General features: G+C 56.6%; 4 protein-coding genes across 4 annotated transcripts; 1 reads left to right on the top strand and 3 right to left on the bottom strand.

Moving 5' to 3' along the window:
- Positions 1 to 738: 738 nt before the first annotated feature.
- On the bottom strand, positions 739 to 2,280 carry E0L32_012111 (uncharacterized protein; the record flags this gene model as incomplete). Its single annotated transcript, XM_031134916.1, has 2 exons — positions 739 to 1,675; positions 1,733 to 2,280. The coding sequence occupies 2 exons, from the start codon at positions 2,278 to 2,280 to the stop codon at positions 739 to 741; spliced, it is 1,485 nt and encodes a 494-aa protein (XP_030999312.1).
- An 8,458-nt stretch (positions 2,281 to 10,738) lies between these two features.
- E0L32_012110 (uncharacterized protein) lies at positions 10,739 to 12,280 on the top strand (the record flags this gene model as incomplete). Its single annotated transcript, XM_031134915.1, has 2 exons — positions 10,739 to 10,876; positions 11,243 to 12,280. 2 exons carry the CDS (start codon positions 10,739 to 10,741, stop codon positions 12,278 to 12,280), a joined length of 1,176 nt encoding a protein of 391 aa, XP_030999311.1.
- Positions 12,281 to 13,062: 782 nt separating this feature from the next.
- E0L32_012109 (uncharacterized protein) lies at positions 13,063 to 14,338 on the bottom strand (the record flags this gene model as incomplete). Its single annotated transcript, XM_031134914.1, has 2 exons — positions 13,063 to 13,890; positions 14,027 to 14,338. The coding sequence occupies 2 exons, from the start codon at positions 14,336 to 14,338 to the stop codon at positions 13,063 to 13,065; spliced, it is 1,140 nt and encodes a 379-aa protein (XP_030999310.1).
- Positions 14,339 to 17,224: 2,886 nt separating this feature from the next.
- Positions 17,225 to 20,870, bottom strand: E0L32_012108 (uncharacterized protein; the record flags this gene model as incomplete). Its single annotated transcript, XM_031134912.1, has 10 exons — positions 17,225 to 17,267; positions 17,353 to 17,516; positions 17,620 to 17,710; positions 17,798 to 18,097; positions 18,676 to 18,786; positions 19,143 to 19,518; positions 19,631 to 19,752; positions 19,801 to 20,170; positions 20,284 to 20,313; positions 20,744 to 20,870. 10 exons carry the CDS (start codon positions 20,868 to 20,870, stop codon positions 17,225 to 17,227), a joined length of 1,734 nt encoding a protein of 577 aa, XP_030999309.1.
- Between the last annotated feature and the right edge of the window lie 77 nt (positions 20,871 to 20,947).

Raw genomic sequence — 20,947 nt, 5'->3', positions numbered from 1 at the left:
CAGATTTGATTCCCCCCCCCCCCCCCTCGGGCCCTCGCCCGCTGTGCCGCTGTCCACTTGTAAAATTACATCCGGCACGCGCCCTTGTCTCATTTCGCGACATCACAGGAGGTTCCCGATAGTTTCGTATTTTATTACTATGAAGACAGGGTTTCGCAATCAAAGAAAGAATAAAACATTGCAGAATCCCTTGATCAACAGCAGCCGTGTCTTATTGCGCGTGCACGGATTTTACGGACAATGGTGATTTTTCTAAGACCCGACCAAAATGTTCTTCACAATCTGCGAAGGAAGGTACAGAGGTACACCGACTTCAGTCCTCGTCCAAGTATTGGAAACGACTTCACCACCAACTGCACTCACAACACAGCATCACAACTCGAGAATGAACAGTAGCATATATTCTCCCAGCAGCTATCCCAATTATAAACTCCAATTGGACTCGGAAACCCCCTGATTTCCGGTCAATATATATCCGTGTGGTATGGTGTGTGTATGCTTTGCAAGATACTATGTAAATGTCGTAGGATGTAGATGTCAGAACATCTAGTAAGAGCAAAGTGTCTGCGATGTTTTGCAGATTTTCGCGCCCGTATGTCGTTTAGCCCTCTATGTTTCCTCACCCTATCCCATATAATATAAAAGAAGAATTACCCAACATTATCATCGGTATACCCTGAAAAGTCTATGAATGCAAAGAAAGCAGCGACCGTTAATACAAGACAGCGAAAGGGCCGCCTAGAGCTCCTCATTGCCGTCGGCCTGCTGCCAAATCTGCACTCGGCTGACCTCCATCTGGGGCTGCGTCCAAGTAGGGTACCAGGTGTCGCGTGCGTTCCAGAAGTCCAGCTTGGCATTGGGGCTGGCGTCGACCCATGGCTTGCCGCTCTTGCCGTCCTCGAACCAACCGTTGGTGCCACCGACGGCGACGTTGAGGATCAGGTAGAAGGCTTGGTCGAAGGGCGTGTTCTTTCGGCCAGTCTGCGACCACGTGTCCTGGATACGGGTGCCGTTGGACGAGATGGCAGGAAAGTTTCCACGCTGGAACATGGGCGTGTCGAAGTTTGTGTAGAGAACCTGGAGCAGGCGCGAGTTGACATAGGTAAAGAGGTACTTTTGGGACCATTCGAGGCCAAAAGTGTTGAAGCCTGCCGAGTAAGTGGTGTGCAGGGCTGCGCGCTTGTTGTTGGTGCGCCAGAAGCCGTCCAGAGTCGGATCAGGGCCCCAGTGAAGGGCAGAAGAGACAATATTGTTGCCACCCTGAGCATATGTGTGGTTGTTGCCACGGGACTCGCAAATGTCAATCTCACCAGACGCGGGCCAGGGGCCGTAGGTGTCCACAACAGGCATCATCCAGATGGCGGGCCACAGCCAATCGCCCGCTGGGAGCTTGGCGGTAACCTCGACACGCCCATACTTGATGCTTGCGCTCTTCTTGGTGGTGATGCGGGCCGACTTGGTGGGCGGCACCACAGAGCTGTTGCCGTTTGTGAGGTTGGTGGCGGCGACGCAGTCCTTGAAGAGCGTCGACGTGCAGGTACCGGCGGCGAGGAGATCGATGACGTTGTTCTTCTCCATGAGCTCGGCGTCCTGCAGTGTAGGCTTGATCCAGAGAGTGCCTCCTTGAACGAAGACGTTCTCTTCGGACGAGGTGGTCATCTCGAACTCGCCATTTCTATGACATGTCAGATTAGTCTTGTCCAATTACGGAATCTGAGAGACTAGCACATACCCGAAGCCGCCAACTTGGATCTCCTTCTCCCAGATATCGTCCCGCAAACCCTGGGAGAAGTTCTCGTCGAGAACCAGGCGGTAGTTATGCTTGACGACACTGCTTATGCCATCATAGATGAGGAAGCCCGAGATGGCCAGACCAATGAAGATGCCGATGAGTGGGAATATCGTGACCCACTTCTCCTTGGGATCCTTCTTGTCTAGCCACGGCTTCTCGACGTCGCCCTTGCGCACTCTCCTGCTATGGAAGTATCGGTGTGCCTGCTCATCGAGGCGGGCGCCTACTGCGCTCGACGAGCCAAAGCTGGAGGCAGGTCGCGACGCTTCGGGGCTGGCGAAAGGATTGGTGCCTGGTGGTGATCGGTAGGAGGCTTGCGACTCGAGACCATCTTGGAACGGGTTCCTGTTCACCGAATCACTGGGCGTGCCGGGCCTGTGCGTAGGCGTATGTACTTGTGTGGAGGTGGCTGAGGGCTGTCCGGCGATGGTGCGGCCGCCGTGCTGGCCGTGGTAGTAAGAGTCGCTGGGATGGTTGATCTGCTCCATGTCTGCGGATGACTGCTGGCAACAGAGGCTGAGGCAAGGTGCGTAAGGTGGCCTAGCCCGACGGGAAGTCGAGCGTAGGAAGAATAGAGTCGAGGTCCGGCCAGAGAGGCTGGACGATTAGACGGCACCAAGAGCAGGGGACTTTGCGATGGAATCGCGAACTGGAGCTGTAGAGCTGCGACAAGAGGGCAGAAAGTGCAATTGAAGATGGCTCTCAGGAAGTGAATGGGAGTCGGGAACTACGAGCAAGGTGCTCTGCTGCCCTTTTACTGCGGACCAAGGTGCGGCGTTGTGGGAGACCTGAGTCGTGGCTACCTCTTGGTAGTTCACCCAAGGTCGGGGTGTGGAGCGGGAGAGAGCGACTGTCGATAAGAGATCCCTGCTGCTCCTGCTTTGGGTCTGTCTTGTTGAGCGAAAGAGGCAGGAATGGGGCGTCTCAATCCTTGTGCTGATTTGAAGCGTACCACTGCAAGAGAAAAAGAAAACCGAGTGTCCACTTGGGAGAGATTGTTTGGAAATGTGATTGTGAAGGATGGCAGGCGAGAGTAGGTGGGATCTCGGAAGAGGATCTGGTGTCTGGTAAGTACCACATGTGGTTGTAGCAGAGCGCGGAGACGGCGGCGAGCAGTGGTGCTGTAATGCTACGGCGCAAACGAGGGGAGGAACAGAGAAGCAGCGAAGCGCCCTGTACAGAGTAGGTACGTACTGTACCTAGAGGCAGGTACCTTTTTCCCGCTTTTGTGTGGAGGAAACACCGTCATTGGGGGGGGGGGGCAAGGACTTGCCATTTTCTGTCGGTGGAGACGAACGGAAGAGATGGCGGCGACCAGGGCTGTGCCTACTCCGTACCTTGCTTGGCTCGGGTGAGGACTGACATGGGATGGGCGGAGATTTTACAAGTCCTGACCAGGAAAGGAGCCAGCGTACGCCTGAGTCGAGGCTGGTATGGTCCTGGTCGTATTCGTTGGGTACCACGTTGGCTGGGCCAAGTACCCCCGTACCTTTTTCCTCTTAGGGCCCTGGCCTTGGTGGGTTCGTCGGTTCAGCGCTGAGCTGATCCACTGATGGTCCCCATAGCCCCCCGTAGAGGTAGCTGCCATGCCGAAAACTCCAGCTCCTGGCTCCCGAAGTCATGCATTTTTGGAAAACCTGAACTGTTACGCAAAGTCAATTTTGCCATTGGCCTCGGTCAAGCTCCCACTACAGAAGATGCCAAGTCTTTCAATGGTGTCACACGAGCTGACGGGCTCTGGACGACATCAATGGACGATATGATGACGGGCACACGAGGGACCTCGAAAGGCGGACCGTCCGGGTGACTGACGACTAGCCGTTCTGATCCATAAGCCCACGGCATGCATTGATCCTGTTGCTAATAACCCAGCCAGCCAGAGCAGACAGACCAGGCATGCATTCTCTTCTTCTTGCTCTCCCGACGATTCGAGAGCTTGCTCCGGAAACCGGACGCAGGCTGACTTCTCATTTCCACATTGAAAGCCACAAACTGGCCAAGAACCACCGTCACTACCGCCAGGTCCCGGGGGCAAGCAAGTCGCTCATCCGAAGGCGCCTTTCCATGTCCGCCAGCCTCAAACCAATACACCCCTTGTGGCGCTTCTCGGTTATCAGATCCTCCCAATGGAAGCTCCTATTCAGCTCTAGCATTTAGCGCTCTCCAGATCTGCACTCAATGCCCTCCGCCAAGCTTTGCCTACCTGGTTCAACACTTCAGCTTGCACCTCCCAGGCAATACCTTGACCAGAACATTGTTGTCTGTGCATCAAGGTTCAGGCCAGGTCAACAGAACCAGGATCAACACTTTGGGTCTAATGGAGCTCAAGACACATCCGGTCCGAGGTGTCGCAACTTGTCCACCATGCCACCATGGCTCTCCATCTCATCAAGCTAAACTCCACACAACCGCGTCCATGATGGATTCCCAATTTCATCTGACTGTTTCTTCAGGACCAGTGCTGAGTGCCGCAGTGCCGCCTGCAGTCAGTTTCAGGGTCTCGCGGCCGTCGGAAAACAGACAGCTTGTCTCCTATCACCATCCTCAACTCCAGCATGTGTTTCCCATCTCTCAGAGCAAGTGGAATCGTCTCCACCGCCAGAGAAAACGTGCGAGGCACCTCCATCTTTTTTGGTGGCAGGAGGAACCTGGATCCCGGGGCCCAACCCACCGCTTCTGCAAGCACTTTGACCACGTTGACAGTGCGTATCGACACCGTACGAAGTCGCGAAATTCACCTAGGTTTTGAGGGTGTGGATGGTCGATGCGGGCTCTAACGGTTGCCCCCTGTTCCTGCATGAGGCCCCTGTCTGTGCAGCTAAAATATCCCTCTAAACCCATATAGGCACTATTTCTTGCATTCGGTCCCAGATGGAAACACTGCTCATTCAAGTTAGACCGCACATCCTCACACCCTCACGATGACAGAACGCCATTCGAGAACAGGGGGCTGCCCTGCAAAACAGGCACGCCGTGATGAAACGCCATTTGCTCATTTCCACTCCTCCTACTCACGTGTTAATAGTCTATGCGCCGGCCAAGCACCGGGAGCGTGGCGTCCCAGGCCACGGCAGCCCACAGTTGGCACTTATTTCCAAGGTTTGATGGTTGACGTTGAAGGTTGGAGTGCACAACCGTGTGGAGGGAACCGTGCAGATACGAACGATTAGGCTTGGAAGTGATAACGCGACGCGTTGATAGGGTCGCCGTTCAGATCACGATCGATGGCCAGAGTCCGGAGCAGATGAGCCGCCGCCTCTTTCCTCCTGGCCCAATTGGGCCTTTGAGAATCACTTATTAGGGTTGGCAGGCCCGCTGTTCTTGCTTGTGTATCTTGATGATGCCGTCATACTCGAGATTATTCTCTCGGGGGCACTGCAAATGTTGAGAGAGATATCATGGCGCACAGAGCCGCGGTGGTACTCCGGCAATTCTGATGCAGGTTGCTATCGAAAACCTTGATCCGTTGGGCTCGACTTCATCCGAATCTGGAAGCCGGTTACCGAGTCGGGTCTTCGTGGCCAAAGGGACAATCTCCTCAACCATCTCTGAGACGCTTGGCAGCTTGTGCAATGGCTCCTGGTCATGTGTTGACTGTCTACCGGCTTCCAAAGCTGGCAGACTTCATTCTATGCCCGTCAGCATGATAACAATGGGGAAATGGGCTCTTCCAATGGCCTGCGACCGTGTCGATATGAGTTTCAACTATCACACTGAAAGCCATGTTAACGCGAGATAGGCCAAAACTACTGCAAAGTCTTCCGGATTCATCGGGCCACAACTGTTGACCTGCATTTCGGGATGGACAACGACAAAACGATACTCTTTTCGTATACCGAGTCTTTTCTGGTGAACACATTTCTTTTTATCTTGTTCTTTTTTGCTTACGGTACCTCCAGGTACCGCGTCTTTCCTTGATTTGCAAGCGGACCCGAGCCACTGGGATGCACACCATGCTGTGCATCGTGAACCGAGTTGCAGGACCCTCGACTGAGCCACCGGCAACCTTCGCCTCTGTGCGACGATTCGTCCAGGCACATTTTTTCCATATTGAGCAAAGGCGGGGGAGTCAGCGTCACGGTCCACTAACTTTGATTCTTCTTCCCTAACCCACAGGTGAACATCAAACAGAGGAAGGTCGGTAAAGGCCCGGTGGCAACCCCGCGCATGTCTGCTTATGCCGGAGTTCCAAATTCGGCGAAATTGCAATATATCGCCGTGTTGCTCGTAAGCTGAAGGACCACGCACAACAGCGAACCATACCAAGTGCAGAAAGTGCTTGCTTGATTGCATGCGGCGGCGCAATGTACAAGTACGTGTGCGCGATGCGGGGTCTGGTGATCTGCAGTCCTACTACTGCATTGCGCTGTGCTGTCCATTTGACCATAGTCTCGGCCCTCAATAGCACGAACAGTCCATTGCTATCTAATGGGCTTGGCGTGCGTCCAATATCGAAGGTTGTTCGCTTGGTGAGAGAAATTAAAAAACACACCGCGGAACGCCACCGAGGACAGGCTGGCAGAGCTAAACTCTTTTTCTTCTATGCTGTTCGCATCCTCCCATTCGTCCTCCCCCCATCTCCAGCCTTTCCCTCCGCGGGCGCGATGCCGATAACAACGTTGCAAACCCCCCTCCCCAAGGCGGAGACGGCGGACGAACCTCCCGGTGAGCAGAACCAGTGGTGTCAGGCACAATCTATCCCACCAACCAGGTGTTACACCCGAACTTTTTGCCTCTTTGTCTATTTTTACCTTTTTGATGCAGCCCTCTCTCTCACACACACTCCCAACAGGACGTTCTTGCCTAGCTTCCCCGCCTGTGAGCTAAGTGAGAAGTGCAAAGCAAGAACAGAGTTGTTGGGCGATAAGACGGCCACGTCAATTCCGCATTCAGGCACGCCATTAGGAGACTTCTCCGCGTACAGTAAGCCACTGGTGCCCTCGTTTGCTAGAGTGGCTAGTTGAAACTCAATCCTGCATTGCTATTACGTTTTTATGGGATACACGATCAGCTGAATCCCCAAAGTGTCTGTGAGTTTGTAAGTAAATGAGTGCTCAATGGGAAGGACCAGAGGAAGAGTCGACTTTCATGCCAGTGAGAATGGACATTCAGGGTACATTTCATCTATTTCGCGCGCCCGTGCCGCAGAGAACTGCGGGTTCTAGAAGACTGGTGATCGCCAACTCTGCGTGCAGGACTTTTGGGGCCTCTTCGGCTCAGCAGGAATTTCTCTCGCTACCTTACAACCCATCCCTGCGTTTTCCGCTCTCGCCTATGTTGGCCAAGATGGAGCAACCTTGAGAAGAGACTGGAAGCTAGGGCTTGTATGCTCTGCAGGCTCCGTGACGGTGAGCGACGTCTACACCGACAGATACGATCTCAGGTGTGACCACACAGCTGAACAACAGGCGAGCTGGTGGGCCAGAGAAAGGCATTGCCAGCGCACTGATCAGCCTCTTTGTTCTCCATTTCTTCTGTCCTCCGACGTGGCCCGGCCCGTTGTTCTACCTTCTGGGACATGCATATGCGGATCATGAAAACAAGTGAGACATGGGAGATCGTCTGAACGACACTGGGGGCTGAGTCTCCTTCTGTCGAGAAAAAAAAGCGGAGGACTGTCTCACATCGTTTAAGCAGGGATGGCCCGGCACAAAACACTCTGCAGGGCGGAGGGAAACTCTCTCTCGACTTCCTGCCTCTGGTAGATGATAAACCGAAGAGAGGAGGAGGTCGGGCGATTCTCTCAACTATGGCCAGGGCAAGCAAAGACACGGCCGAGAGAATATATTCAGGCAAGGGCTGAAAGGAGGCTGATTATCGGATCCCATATTGGGCGCGGCTGGTTGATCCGGGAGACGGACTCTCGGTGATTCTTTTCTTCCCTGCTTCCTGCATTTTTCCTCCAGCCCTCTCTCACGCTCTCTCTACCTCTTCCCGACTGATCGATCAGTAAAGGCCTGTCGAAGTTGCATGATCTGCGGCTATTCTTTCTTTGCTTCTTTTTTTTATACGGTGGCTGACTCCGTCGTGTTTCCGAAGACCTGTCAATCGGACGGCCCGAAAGATGGCTGTCACTGGCTGTGTCACTCACTGGCTGAGTCGAACTGCGGCTACGGGACAGAGGACGACAAGTGTTGAGGTGGTGTCCCCTTTCCCGATATCAGGCGGTGATCAGGGCCTTATTGGCAGATTTTTGTACGACAATGCAAAGCGAAAGAGCTGAGGCCGGGCGGGCTCTTCAGATGAGAACGCAGTGCGCCCAATGGGCTGCTGTGTTCGGGGCGATCACCGAGCAGCAATGACGGCCCGGCATCTATCTGCCTCTGCCAGCCTCGAGGCCAAGATCAGCCGATCAGGCCGGTGTAGGTGTTGAACAACTTGTGCACACGAGATGCTCGACACTGCAGCGGACGAGGACAAGTGCCGGCATGGGCATCTCGTTCAGCACGACAGATATTGTTCGGACGGTCGGGACGGACGGTGTGCTCAGGCCAACTTGTGCTTATGCTGCCTTACCTGCTCCCCCATCATCTCAAACACTTGGGCCACGGCGTGCTTGTGCCGCCGGAGTGCAAAAGGCCCCTCGTGTCACGGTCCGCGTGGAGATGCCATATCTATCTTCAGCACAGAAGGTATGTCCGTAGCACAGGACCCCCTAGAGGGCGTGTAGGGGGTATCACAGAGTCCACTACCCTGTCAAGAGTGTTGCCCGTCGCGCGCACTATTGCGCTGTCGTGTGCTCAATATCTTTGTGCCGCGATACGTGTTCTATGCTATCTTGTTGGTTCGTGGCGACACTCTGTGAGCGGCGAATGGCGTAGCATAGATTGTAGACTGGCACGGAACAGACAAGTCTATCCCGGGTGCAGGGGGTGTCCACCCCGGCAGCAAATGCCAAGCTCAGCCGCCGATCAGGCACCCTGGTGCGAGCCACTGCCTGCCAGGCCGTGCTATCCGGCGCCGATGGCGACCGGCCGAGCGAGCGATGAGCGGTTGGGCCCAATCTCCGGTCGTGGTCGTGATGGGACAGGGGAGGGGACAGGAATATGCAAGCGCTTCACTGGGATGACTGGTGGTGATGTTGCGGCAAAGCAGGACCCCCCCTGCGAGCAATGCAACCTTGGATGTAGCCGCATTCCCGGCTCCGTCATGAAGAGAGCCAAGATTGGTTGGCGTCCAGTGGTTTCCGGGCTGTTTGAACTAATGCAGCAGGTTCGTATTCACCGCAGGCAGAACAGATAGAACAACGAGAAGTGGTTGGGCGAGCGAGATAGCAGCGGTAGCAAAGAGAAAAAAAACCTTGGATATTTTTTCTCGTATTCCAACCTCGCGGCGCTGTGGCCCACGCACGGATGGGGGCTTCCTGGTGTTGGCAGCGAAACATGTCTGTTTGAGTTGGGGCCCGGATGTGTTCATCTTGCAGCAGCTGCAGCAGCAGCAGGAAACATGCTTGTTTCTTTTGTTTCTGTTCCTTGGCCCGGGACCCTTTGCGCAAGGTGAAGGCGTTTCAGGTTTGGAAATAGCTCTCAGGTATCGCTACATCGCGAGATGGGATGACGGAAGTACCCTAGTTACTTGTCACTTTGCCTGACCAAAGATACCTAGCTGGACAGCCAGCACAGCAAGCGAGGCACGATACTCCGTGCCGTGCTGGACATGCGGCCTCGCGGATGATGTGCATCGCCAGACCAGGGGGGAGCTGAGGTGTCGCTGTGCCAGCCACCCCGAGCTGTGCTTCCGATGCCTGGCCTGCCTGCCTGCCTTGACCCCTGCTGTGCTGAAGGACGATCGTCCGTTTTTTCTTTTCAATCTGCATGTGGCGGGCGGTGACAGACGCCTCCTGTTCCGGATCACGCAAAGAGGAACGATTCCCTATCTTTGATGATTGCAGGACAGACAAGGTATCTCCTCTATTGGGCCATGGGAGGAGAGGCTACACAGATGCCCTGTACATCGTTATCTCCCCTTTTTTTCTCGTGTTATCGTAATATTGACCGGCTGTGGACAGTGAGAGATTGATTCTTCAAGCATGAGAGCCGCCACGGCGTGCCGATCGCACTGAAGCGATGATCTGCTCAGGGGTCCCTTTGCGCTGTGGTGCACTGTCCACATTCTCACAGCTTGGACCCTTGAGCCCGTCTCGTAACGTTAGTGGGTTGGTGGGGGGGGAGGACAGCCAGAATTAGCTTGCGGGTGCTGGCCCAACCACCTGAAGTGAAGTGGCACCACCGCTGAGAGGTCAGTTGAATGGAGCACCGGGCACACGCACACTCCTTGCATGAGGGGAGTCTTCCAGGGTCTCATTGGAAGGGGCTGCCGTTGACTGCCGACCCGTCTCCGTCTTCTTGGCAGCCGAACCACCACCGCTCGTTCAGACGGGACACAGCGATTGTCGATGTCGTGAAAGCCTCTCTTTCCCTCTCTGTGGTTCTCGTGCTCTTCCAAAGGTGTTCTTCCGCGTGATACCCTCCCCGAGAGGCTGGCAATCTCTGCGACTACGCCGCCCGATCGACCGTCGCTCTGTGGCACTCTTTAGTTCCGTTTTTTTCTTGCTATTTCTGGCGCTGGGCGAGTCTCGACCTTTACTGCTCCGGCTTCTCTGCTCTCCTTCCCGCCTCTAGTGAGCAAAGTCGGATATCGCCCGAGTCAGTCCTTCGGCCGAAGCCATTGCTTGTCTAACGCAGGCGCTACCGAACCAGCGGGCTCACAGTTATATATAGACAATATACCGCAGCGGGCGAGTCAAGCCTCCGCGCGCACGCCCGACCGACCTGCCGCTGAGAGTTCATTCGCTGTTCCGGACTGCTGCTGCTGCTGCTGCTGCGCGCGAGGACACTGAAGATAGCCTCCCTGCACCTGTGAGCAGGAGTGAGAGAGGGAATCGCCCCCCCTCAAGAAAAAAGAAGAGCACCGTTTGAGAAGCTTTCTCTCAGACAGACTCTCACGATGCTGGGCCGAGCAGCGCTGCTGGGCCTCGTCGCTGCGCTTGCGCCTGCTGCGGTGGTGCGCGGCGACAATGCGCAGGGCCTGGGCGACGTCCTGGCCGGGAACAAGGACGTGTCGACCTACTATGAGCTGATCAAGGTGAGTTTTTTTGCGCTTCGCGAACGGGCGTAGTGTAGAAGCCCAATGTCTTTCTTCAAGGCGCACATTTGCGGCGTTGTTGTAGATAGCTTTCAGAGAACGAAGTGCTGACCTGTGCCGCGCACGCAGAAATATCCCGATATCCTGCTGGAACTGCCGAATTACGCAGGCACGACGGTAAGACTCTTCCTTCATCCCAAGTCGTCTGTCTAGGGCGTGTGAACCAGCAAGGTGCTGGCGATGCTGCACAGCGATGCGCAGTTCTCGCAGCTGGAAATCGTCCCAAGAGAAAAGCTCTCAAAAAAGGGCAAAAAAACAGCTTTCGCAAAAGAAACCCCCTCCCAACTGACGCACACAAAAACGCAGATCGTGGCGCCCAGCAACGACGCCTTCAAAAAGTACCAGGGCTGGAACTCGGACAACCAGACGCTCGTGACGCACATCCTCGAGTACCACATCCTCCAGGGCACCATGTCGACCAAGCAGGCCACCGAGGGCCCCGCGCACTTCGCCGCCACCCTGCTCAAGGACAAGGCCTACACCAACGTCACGGGCGGGCAGAACGTCATCGTCTACCGCCAGCCGGGCGACACGGTGGTCTTTGCCTCCGGCGACGGCTCCCGCAGCACCCTGGAGCAGGGGGACATCCCCTTCGCCGGCGGGCTCATCCAGGTCGTCGACACGCTGCTCGTGCCGCCGCCGCGCCTCGAGGTCGTCGCCCGCGTGGCCTACCCGGACCTGACGGCCTTCCTGGGAGCGGTGTACCAGGCCGGGCTGCTCGAGGAGTTTGCCAGCACCGAGAACGTGACCGTCTTCGCGCCGCGCAACGCCGCCTTCCAGCGCGTCGCCGGCGCCCTGTCCGCGCTCGACCCGGACACCCTCCGCAAGGTGCTCCGGCACCACCTCGTGCCGGGCCGCGTCCTGCCCTCGACCGCCCTGCTCAACGGCAGCTCCCTCGTCACCGCCGCGGGCGCCGGCTTCAACGTCCGCGTCACCCAGGCGGGCAACAACATGTGGGTCGACACGGCGCAGGTCGCCCAGCCCGACATCCTGCTGGCCAACGGCGTGCTGCACGTCGTCGACAACGTGCTCAACCCGGACGCCGCGGGCCAGCTGCCCGACCCGCGCGCCACCGCCCAGCCGCCCGCCTTCCCGCAGACGGGCGCCACGTCCACGGGGTCCAAGGCGCCCACGCCCTTCACCAGCGCGCTGCCCTGCACGGCCAACTGCCCCACGCCGACGACGAGCAGCAGCTCCTCCGCGACGGGCAACGGCAGGAGCAGCTCGGCGAGCGGGCTGCGGACGTCGACGCCGACCAATGGCGGCGGCGGTGCGAGGTGTACGGGGATGGCTGTCGCTGCTGTCGCGGCGGCGGGAGCCATGGGGTTGGCGGGTGTGGTGTGAGGGGTGGTGATGGGTTCTTTCTTTGTATATAGCCTTTTTTTTTTTTTTTTTCACTTTTTGCATCATTTTGACTATAAGTTATATCTCTGGTATACATACGAGTTTGCGTCATGATAGGGGTAATTTTGTTTTAATCGGCAACATCCGTCGTGGAAGCCTGGAGATGGGTCACAGGGCACGTGGGTGCCTCGAGGAAGGGCCGGACGTCATGCTTCCTTTTTTTTAGGCAGCATATCACTGGAAATAATAGGCTGCATATTGGCATCCTGGACACACATAGAATCGATATCGGAAGCAGTGTTTTAGAGAAAAGAATCATCAATGTTGAATTGAGCTGTTCTGCTAGTAAAAGAAAAGAGAGAGAGAGAGAGAAAAGCATCGCAAAGAAAATCCCATGGAGCACCCTCATCCGGAACCCCCGGCTATGGGTCCTCACCCACATGCCTTGCCATTAGATCCGTGCTCATTGTGTGTGTATGTCGAGCATCCGTAGAAAACAGAAGAAACTGCCAATGAAGGACAAAGAAAAGAGAACTGGAAAATGTGAAAGGAAAATAGCTGCTGTAGAGACTGTAGAGTGAAAACCGGAGAAGTCCGCTTCTCCCAAGCATCCCCCTTTCGTCCATCATGTGGCCTGCAAACCCGAGACCACTCCGTCCTCAGAGGTTCCTCACCGTTCGCAGAAAGCGACATCATCATTCGAGTGGCAGACTCGCATCTGCCACACCTCCTACTTCATGCTCTCTGAGAGGTTAAAACCCGTGACAGGCCAAGACAACCCCTCAGCGATCCTTTGGCGGCGGCGTCGGAGGCCGTCCTTCCTCTTCATCTTCTCCTTCTCTATTTCCCTCATAACGGCCAGGTAGGCCGCGGCGCAGCTCTGTTTCTGCGGCAGGCTCCAGGAGCACCCCGGCCTCGTCGTCATCGACGTCAACGCACCAGCCGTACTCCTCTCGGGGTTCCTGGAGCCTGGCTGCAGCAGGGGCAGGTCCACGCGCAGGCTGATCTCCACGTTCCCCATGCCCTGCTGTAGCCTGGAAAGAGAGCGGCGGAAGTCGCGGCGGCGCAGAGCCTGTATGCTCCTGCGGTGATAAAACATCAGGGTGTCGCTGACGAAGCCCGCCCCAGAGCTCGTCCCAAATTTCCCGCTGTGACCCCGAACTCGCCAGCCCGGACCCCTCTTCGTCATCCGGGCCACCGCGCCTTGGGTGTCCATCCTCCTGCACCTGGTGCACCGGCGGCATGGACGACACTGGAGAGATGCCAGGCACGCTCGTCGCCCGCGCGCCGGGGAAGCACACCTCGCAGCAGGCAGGGTGGAGCGGGTACATGTCGCAGTACCAGCGAAACTCCATCGCCGGCAGCGGCGTCGGTGGCGCGCCGCTCGAAGCCTCCCCGGTCGCACCCTCCATACCGCGGCGCGGCTCTTGGGCTGCAGCAGAGGCAGTTGCTGGCGCTGGCGCCGGGGCCGTGAGCTCGATGCTCGGCGGGGGAGCCGGCTCGGGGGCGGCGGGCTCCTGCTCCGCCGTCGGCCACGACCCCGGCACGGGACGGCGCTTGATCTTGTATTTCTGCTGCGGCTGCTTTGGTGGTTCCAGCGGTGGTGATTTCTGTTGTTGTTGGTGGTGGTGCTGCATCATCGCAGCCGGTGGACTCGTGTCCGCCCTCATCGACGACGGCGGACGCTTAGTAGAGCTCCCGCTCCCATGAGCAGGAGCCATGGTCGGCGAACCAGAAGGCGCTCACTTCCGCCTCACGGCGTGGAGTGTGCGGCGGGGTGGGGTTGCCTGGACCTGGGGGAAGCGGGCCTGGACGGGGACGCCCCGGTGGGGAGGGCGGCGGTGCTGGGCGGGGGAAGCACACAGGGCTGAAGAAGGCGGAGAAGTCTGCCTCACTTGGGGAGCCTTGTGGTGGCAACTCGTGCTCTGCCAAGGTGTCGTAGCCAGGGTCTTGTCCGACTGGAACAAGGTCCTGCTGCAGGTTGATGTCTCGAGGAGCCGCGCTGGTCTGGCATGGATGTGCCAGGGCGGCCTCTCGAGCTAGGTAGAGGGAAGCCATGACGAAAAGGCTGTGAGAAGCGGTCAAGCACTAGGTGACTTGGAGGTGAATCGACAACAATGGGGGAGAGAGAGTAACGATTCACAAGGTGATGTGATGTGGGATGTGGGAGATAGGGCAAGAGACGGGAAAGCGTGTACCCGCAGGTGGTACAAGAAGCAAACAAAGAGTGCAAGCTAGCTAGGTGCTATCAACCCAAAGCTGGATGAACGTGTCGATAAGTCTGCTTGGTAGCAAAAGTGACGAGTAGACTGTTGACTTGTGTATAAGTCTCTGCTGTTGTTTACTTGAGGGCTGATGGGTGTTGACGATAATGACAATGATGATGATGATGATGAAAAAGGATGATGGACTTGCATCGTGAGATCCTTTCCGTTCGAGGAAGAAGCCTCAACCCACCTTTATATACAGACCTTTGCTAGGTTTGGGGACGAGAGACAGGCCCATCTTCCATGAAACCCTCGAGGAGAGCCCGGGATGGAGTCATTGCAGCCTTCCCCTAGGGCCCGTGGCCAGGCACAGACGCAGATCTGTCCACCCGGACAATAATAAAAGAGGGCAGGGCAAGTGGTACAACGGGTCGAGAGATGATGCTCAGCAGGCACGCCGAGAGGTCAGAAAGGAAAACGACGATACAAAAAAAGAAAGTGAAAGGGACCCCAAATGCGTCGTGCCGCAATACCGGCACTTCCCTCTGATTCATCTGCTTGTCGGCCGTATATGCGACCAGAGGCCATCATCCTTCGCAAGAACCTCGTCTTGTACACAGGTAGTCTTGGACCGCGAACCACACATGCGGACCGGGGGGGGGGGACCGGCGGATGACTAGCTCGTGTAAGTCTACGGCCGGCAACCTGAGATGAAAGAGGAAAGGAGTACGAGGGCAGACAGAATTAAACAGCAACCCATCCATGTTGGAGAGGTGGTTTCTGCCTTCAGTGGGGGGGTAGGCAGGCACAAGGTGGATCTCGCCCGGGAGAGAGACTGAGAGGAAGACACGGAGAAGAGCGAGACAGAGACACGAAGAGACAACGGGAGAGTTGAGAGACAGGAACCCATTCATCAGGCACGAGAGGGTCACGATTCGGAGAGCCCCACCGGCAGAGAGGTCGGTGACGAATGGCCTGCGAGGAAGCAAAGCTGTGACACAAGGATCGCGGAATGGTATGAGGAGACAGCACAGGGGAGCTAGATTGAGAGCTTTGGAGTAACCCCGAGAACCGAAAGCGTGGTAACGAGGAGAGGGACCGGTTAAGCGGCGCCGCCAGCCAGCCTTGGCTAGGTTGACAAGGCAGGGCAAAGGGGAAGAAGAGGAAGGCAACACAAGAGAAACAGAAAGAAACTGGGCAAATCAGGTAGCCATTGACTACATTAGCTCGACAACCTGTCACTTGACAAGCTCCAGGGGTTGTCGGGACGGACGGTGGTGGGTTCACAGAAGCAGGGACGTAGGCAGGTCCCAGAAGGTCGTGTATGTGGGTGAGATTGAGATGCCATGGATACCGGATGGCCGAGAGACTCTCTCGTCCGTAACACCAAGACCCGGAGCTTCTTGCAGCTGCAGATGACTACGCGCGAATGTAGGCTGGTATTTGGGACGGTCCCGAATGGCGAGGATGGTGTGCGAGGGCAGCCAGTGATTTGTCCTCACATGATGACGATGACGACGATGGCCCTCCGGCGGCAGTAGTGCAACAAGTGTATTCTTGGAAAGGGAAACGCCTCGTGTCGAGAGAGACGTTCACTCATATTGGACGTCAAAAGAAAGATGAGATGGCGTAGACGTTTGGGGCAGATGGGACGAGGTTTTGGCTGGGTTGCGGCACAGCGGCTGCGATTGATTGAGGCTTAGGTGCAGCACAGGCCAGCAAGCCCACCAATTCACTCCTCCCCCACCAGGGGAGGGGTGGTTGCCTGATCTGCATCCATGCTCCGATCAGTCATGTGAAGCCAACCAAGAGGAGTGGGAAAGCTGGCAACAAGGCATTTCGTTCGATTCTCCCTCTGCCAAACCGAAGAGAGACCATTTGAACCGGGAGGGAGGGCACTCAGCGCCTGAGGATCTAGATTGTTTGCTGCTCTCTCGATGGGCCGGACATCACACATGATACACCATACCAACTGTAGATTATCATTTTCGAGAGTACCCATCCTCGACCTCAACGCACTTACACAAGTCGACGTACAGACATCACCCAGTAACAGTAAGGTCATCATCATTTGCAGATACTCGTATCGCCCTCGGCGCCGGCCGGACCCAGTCATCGGTCTCACGCCGCCACCCACGGCCGCCAGTCCCCAAAGCAGCATGAGGCCGAAGCAATAGCAGAAATGCGAGATCTGCGATATTGCATCAACCAGCGGCTGCAGACAGACGCACGCTCTCTCCTCCCACGATCCAAAGCAGTGGCTACGTTACACACCCCTGTGATTGGGCTGTCAAGCGGGCGCATCTCACGCCTCTCGTAGGGCTGACCGAAACACGAGCCACATTGCACTCCGTGGACGTGACGTCTTCTTTTTCCCTTGGTTGCATTGCATTTGCATCCCACACTCCCTTTTCTCCTCCTTGGCTCTTTTCTGCTGCGTCTAAGTCGCTGAAAGTTGCCGTTCTTGCACAAGTACCAAGCCGGTCTATTTCCGGATTTGGCACAACAGTCTTCCTCACTGCCTCGACCCTCCCCGACTGAGTGACTCCCATCCCGTCCATTTCCCCATCTTTTTTCTCACTGGAGCCAAGTCTCCGTCAATTGCTTCGTCTCTCCTCTTCCCCCCACGGAAGCCTCCGCCGGCTTTGCAGACAGCACAATCGCAATCGATCGCACCCATTCGTCGGTCCGATTGGCCAGGCTACATCTTAATTAGCTTTTCTTGCGTCACAGACCACTAAAAGAGGTTCCCAGCAACCTGGAACCCCGTGTAGATGTCCCTGATTCGGTCCCCACAGCGAATGCGCCCCCGCCTCCCCCAGAGAAGGCTGGGCGTCGCCGGCCAAAGAGTCATACCCTACTTACCGGTGCATCGCCCCACGCTGAACCAGCACATCTCCTTCTCGAACGACAGTCTCGACTGATTCAAATCCACCCTTGCCGTCTGATACGGAGAAGGCCCTTGGGGGCGTGACAACAGTCAGAAGTCCCTTGAGCACGACGATGTAGTCGACGGACTCGGTACGATGCTGTGCGAGTTTGGATCACAGTCAGCACAGGGTATTGCAAGAAACAATCAAGGTGTCTCCCGAGCCAAGTCTTGATATCGGATGGGCGAGGCGCAGCACATACCATAGGCGTCTCAGCCCTGGGAGCAAGGTCCAGATAGTAGATGTGAGCTCCACCCGGGTGCACGACCCCGGGGACATGGACAAGTTCGACGCTGGACCACCATGGCCTTTAGCTCATCATCTGACATCGACCGGGACAAGGTATCGACTTCCCCCGCCGCGTATAGGTGGATACTCACGAGGGGCCTGCTTCGATTACGGCCGGAATGGTGTCGTGCGTGGCAATGCGGGCTCGCGCCAAGATGCCTCCAAACTCGGAGACCGGCTCGAGTTCCTGCACCTCGATGTCGACGCCTGGCTCGGTGACAGACCCATCACGAGGCAGGGGAGCTGCCTGGTTCGACTCGACGACGCGTCGGGGAAGCGGGGACGGGGCAGTGGCCATGGAGGCTGTTTGTTTGCCTTTGTTGGTAAATTTGGCAGGTGTTTCGTGAAACGTGATAGAGATAGTGACTGCTTGAGTCAAGGTGGATGTAACACTGCAAGACAGGTAGCGCTTATGAGACAGCAAGGCAGATTTTCAAAAGATCCCAGCCGACAAGGCCACCGCCAACAATTTATATCCTCATCTGAGACAGCCATGACGCAGTCAGCATCGCTGCAGATGATGGCATCACAGCAGGCCCAGCAGAAGAATGTGTGTAAGCGCTTGGCATTGAGATAGCTTGTCAGAAAGGCACCGGCTCAACTCAAGACTCGAGCCGAGTCTGGGGTGAGAATCCACATGCTTCGTCAGTAGCAACCCGGGACTTCATCGTCCAATGGCAAGTTGCAATCGGTTTAGTTTTGTCCGTGAGCAGAGCAATGAGACTGCAACCACAGCGAGGCTGCGATTTCAAAGCCTCAGCGAGCTGCGCAGTAGGACTAAAAAGGGAAAATCGTGCACCCGCTGACTAAAGACTGCGAGGGATCAATCACCAACAAATCCACAATAAGAACAAGGATATGTGTAAGTGGGACATCTATTTTCCCCTCAAACAATTCAATTGGGTATCTTGCTGACATAGTGGTGCGCGCGACTAGACAAATCTCGAGGGAAGAGACACTTCGTGCTTACATTCTAGCGGTGCTTATGCAGATCAGTCGAAGCCGCCAAGCGAGACCATCTGGCCGACCGGGACCGGTCGGAATCTCGACATGACCGAGAGTTGGATTTGACAACACTCTTCTAGAGACAATAGAGTTAGCTAGAGTTAATTATGGAAGGGAATGCCCAACTCACCAATGGACTGATCGTGCATCTCGACTTGACACCGAACATCCGCGGGGGAATAAATAGCAATGTTGAGCATGGCTTGGACGGGTGTCGGATGCTATGCTCAACGGTAAACCCTCTCTCCTCTCCCTCGGCTCCGACTTCTCGACCGGCTGCGGCGACCGTAGCTGCTATAGCTCTCTCTACTCGGACTGCGCCGTCCTCTATCAAAGCTGTCGTTGTCGTTGTCGTTCCGTCGACCCCCACCCCTGCGCCTCGGGGGCGACCGTGACCGCGACCTGTTGGAGTAGGGCGACCTGCTGCGGTACCTGGTCCTGCCTTCACCCACTGGCGATCGGGACCTGCTTCTAGAACGCGATTGCGGGCGCCAAGTATCGGATCGTGGGCCGAAGCGACCTCCACCACCGGCTCCGCCACCGGGGGGGCCGCGGCCCCTGCCTCCGCCACCTCCAAAGGGTCCCGGGCCTCCTCCACCTGGTCTAAATGCAGGCGGGGGGCCCCTGGGGTCAAAATTTGCGCCGCGGCGGGCCGTTGGGGGCTCGGGCGAGAACTTGCGCTTGGGCAGGACGATGGAGACGTTGATGGTGGCGCCGTCGATGCGCGCCTCGTGCATGTGGGCGATGGCAGATTCCGCGTCGGCCTCGTGGACGTATAGTATATAGGCTGTGCCGCGGTTGGTGTTGACTATACAATATGCAAGTCAGCCTTGCCTGACCTCTTGGCGGGTGCAGTCGAGTGCGGCGCAGCTCCGGCTGCAACCCCAGACAGCCGGGTGCAAAACAGGTGCAGTGCTTACAGTTACGGTTCATGGGCAGGTCGAGGTCCTCGATTTCGCCATACTGGCCGAAAATGTCTCGTAGGTGCCCCTCGTTGACGTTCTTGGTCAGGCGCTCAACGACAACCTGTCCGCATTTTGGTCTTGGTCAATTTTGGGCAGATGGCTCGTTCACGGCGAGGCGCACTCACCTTGGTGCTACGCGTGGCTGGTGTGACGCTGCGCGTACGGCTCCTGCCTCGACTCTCCCTGTCTCGACTCCTACTCCTGCTTGGGCTCCGGCTATCACGGTATCTGCCATTCCGGCGCGGTGAGGGGGAGCGGGAGCCGCGGGAGGGACTGCGCGAAGGGCTTCGTCTGGGGGATCTGGAACGGTCGTGGCGCGGGGTAGGCGATCGATCTCTGGATGGCGAACGGTCGTCGTCCCGGGGACGAGAGGTCGACCGATAACGGGAGGACATTGTGACGTTGGTATATTGCTCTGTCTGTCCAATGTTCGTGGGTCAAGGCTGGGGGCCAAGGTGGTGATACGAAGCTCCAAGGCTGGTTTGGGTTGACTGGCTGGAGGAAACAGCTATCTTAGCTCAATGGACGCGCAGCTGCCAAAAAAGCTGCAAACGCGACTTTCCCAACTAGGAAGCCAAGGCAGAGTAAGGGTGTCACGTGGTACATACCCAAAATGGTGGTCCGAGCTTTCGCCGGGCCTACTTGTGTTATGTCAGCTCATCAACAGGCTACAGTACATCATGATGCAATGAGTTAATCTCTCATATTTTCTGATGAGAAAGTGCTTTTGTCGAATATATTCTCGTTGACTGACTTGACTCGTGAATTGATCGTCATGAGCACGACTATCTCTTCGGTGCGTTCCTGCATCTGGACATGCACACTCGATATCGCTCCGTCCAGCACTTGGTGACATCGCCATGCATTCCTCCGAGATTCGTGCGGGAGATTCGACATGTGCACAGCCAAAACATCTCGAGAAGCAGCATGCCCCTGATGTCACCCATACCAGCGTCCTTCTTCGTTGCGCAAAAAGGCAATCTCCTTTCCCTCTGATGTGGTGTGTGGCCCTCGTGTCGAAACAACACGCTACGGGCACGCTACGTGCCAAGGAAACCATGGACGGACAGTCGTGTTCCCCTCCAGCGAGGACAACCCCTGCCGGTGTGATGCTATCATCGTCCCAGACCGGCATGCACGGTGGCATAATGCGTGGAATTTGATGACCGCAAGTCCAGGCTGTCGGACCCTGCATATTGGCTGAATCCTAGGGGTCTCGGCTCCACTGGCGTCACCGTCCGGCGCCCCATTGGACAGCGGGGTCTCCCGCGA

The sequence above is a fragment of the Thyridium curvatum genome, assembly GCF_004353045.1.
Source record: "Thyridium curvatum strain D216 chromosome Unknown NODE_136_length_53946_cov_86.685074, whole genome shotgun sequence".
NCBI lineage: Eukaryota > Fungi > Ascomycota > Sordariomycetes > Thyridiales > Thyridiaceae > Thyridium > Thyridium curvatum.
Note: the sequence above shows the minus strand (reverse complement) of the source record. Positions and strands in the feature narration are given on the sequence as shown.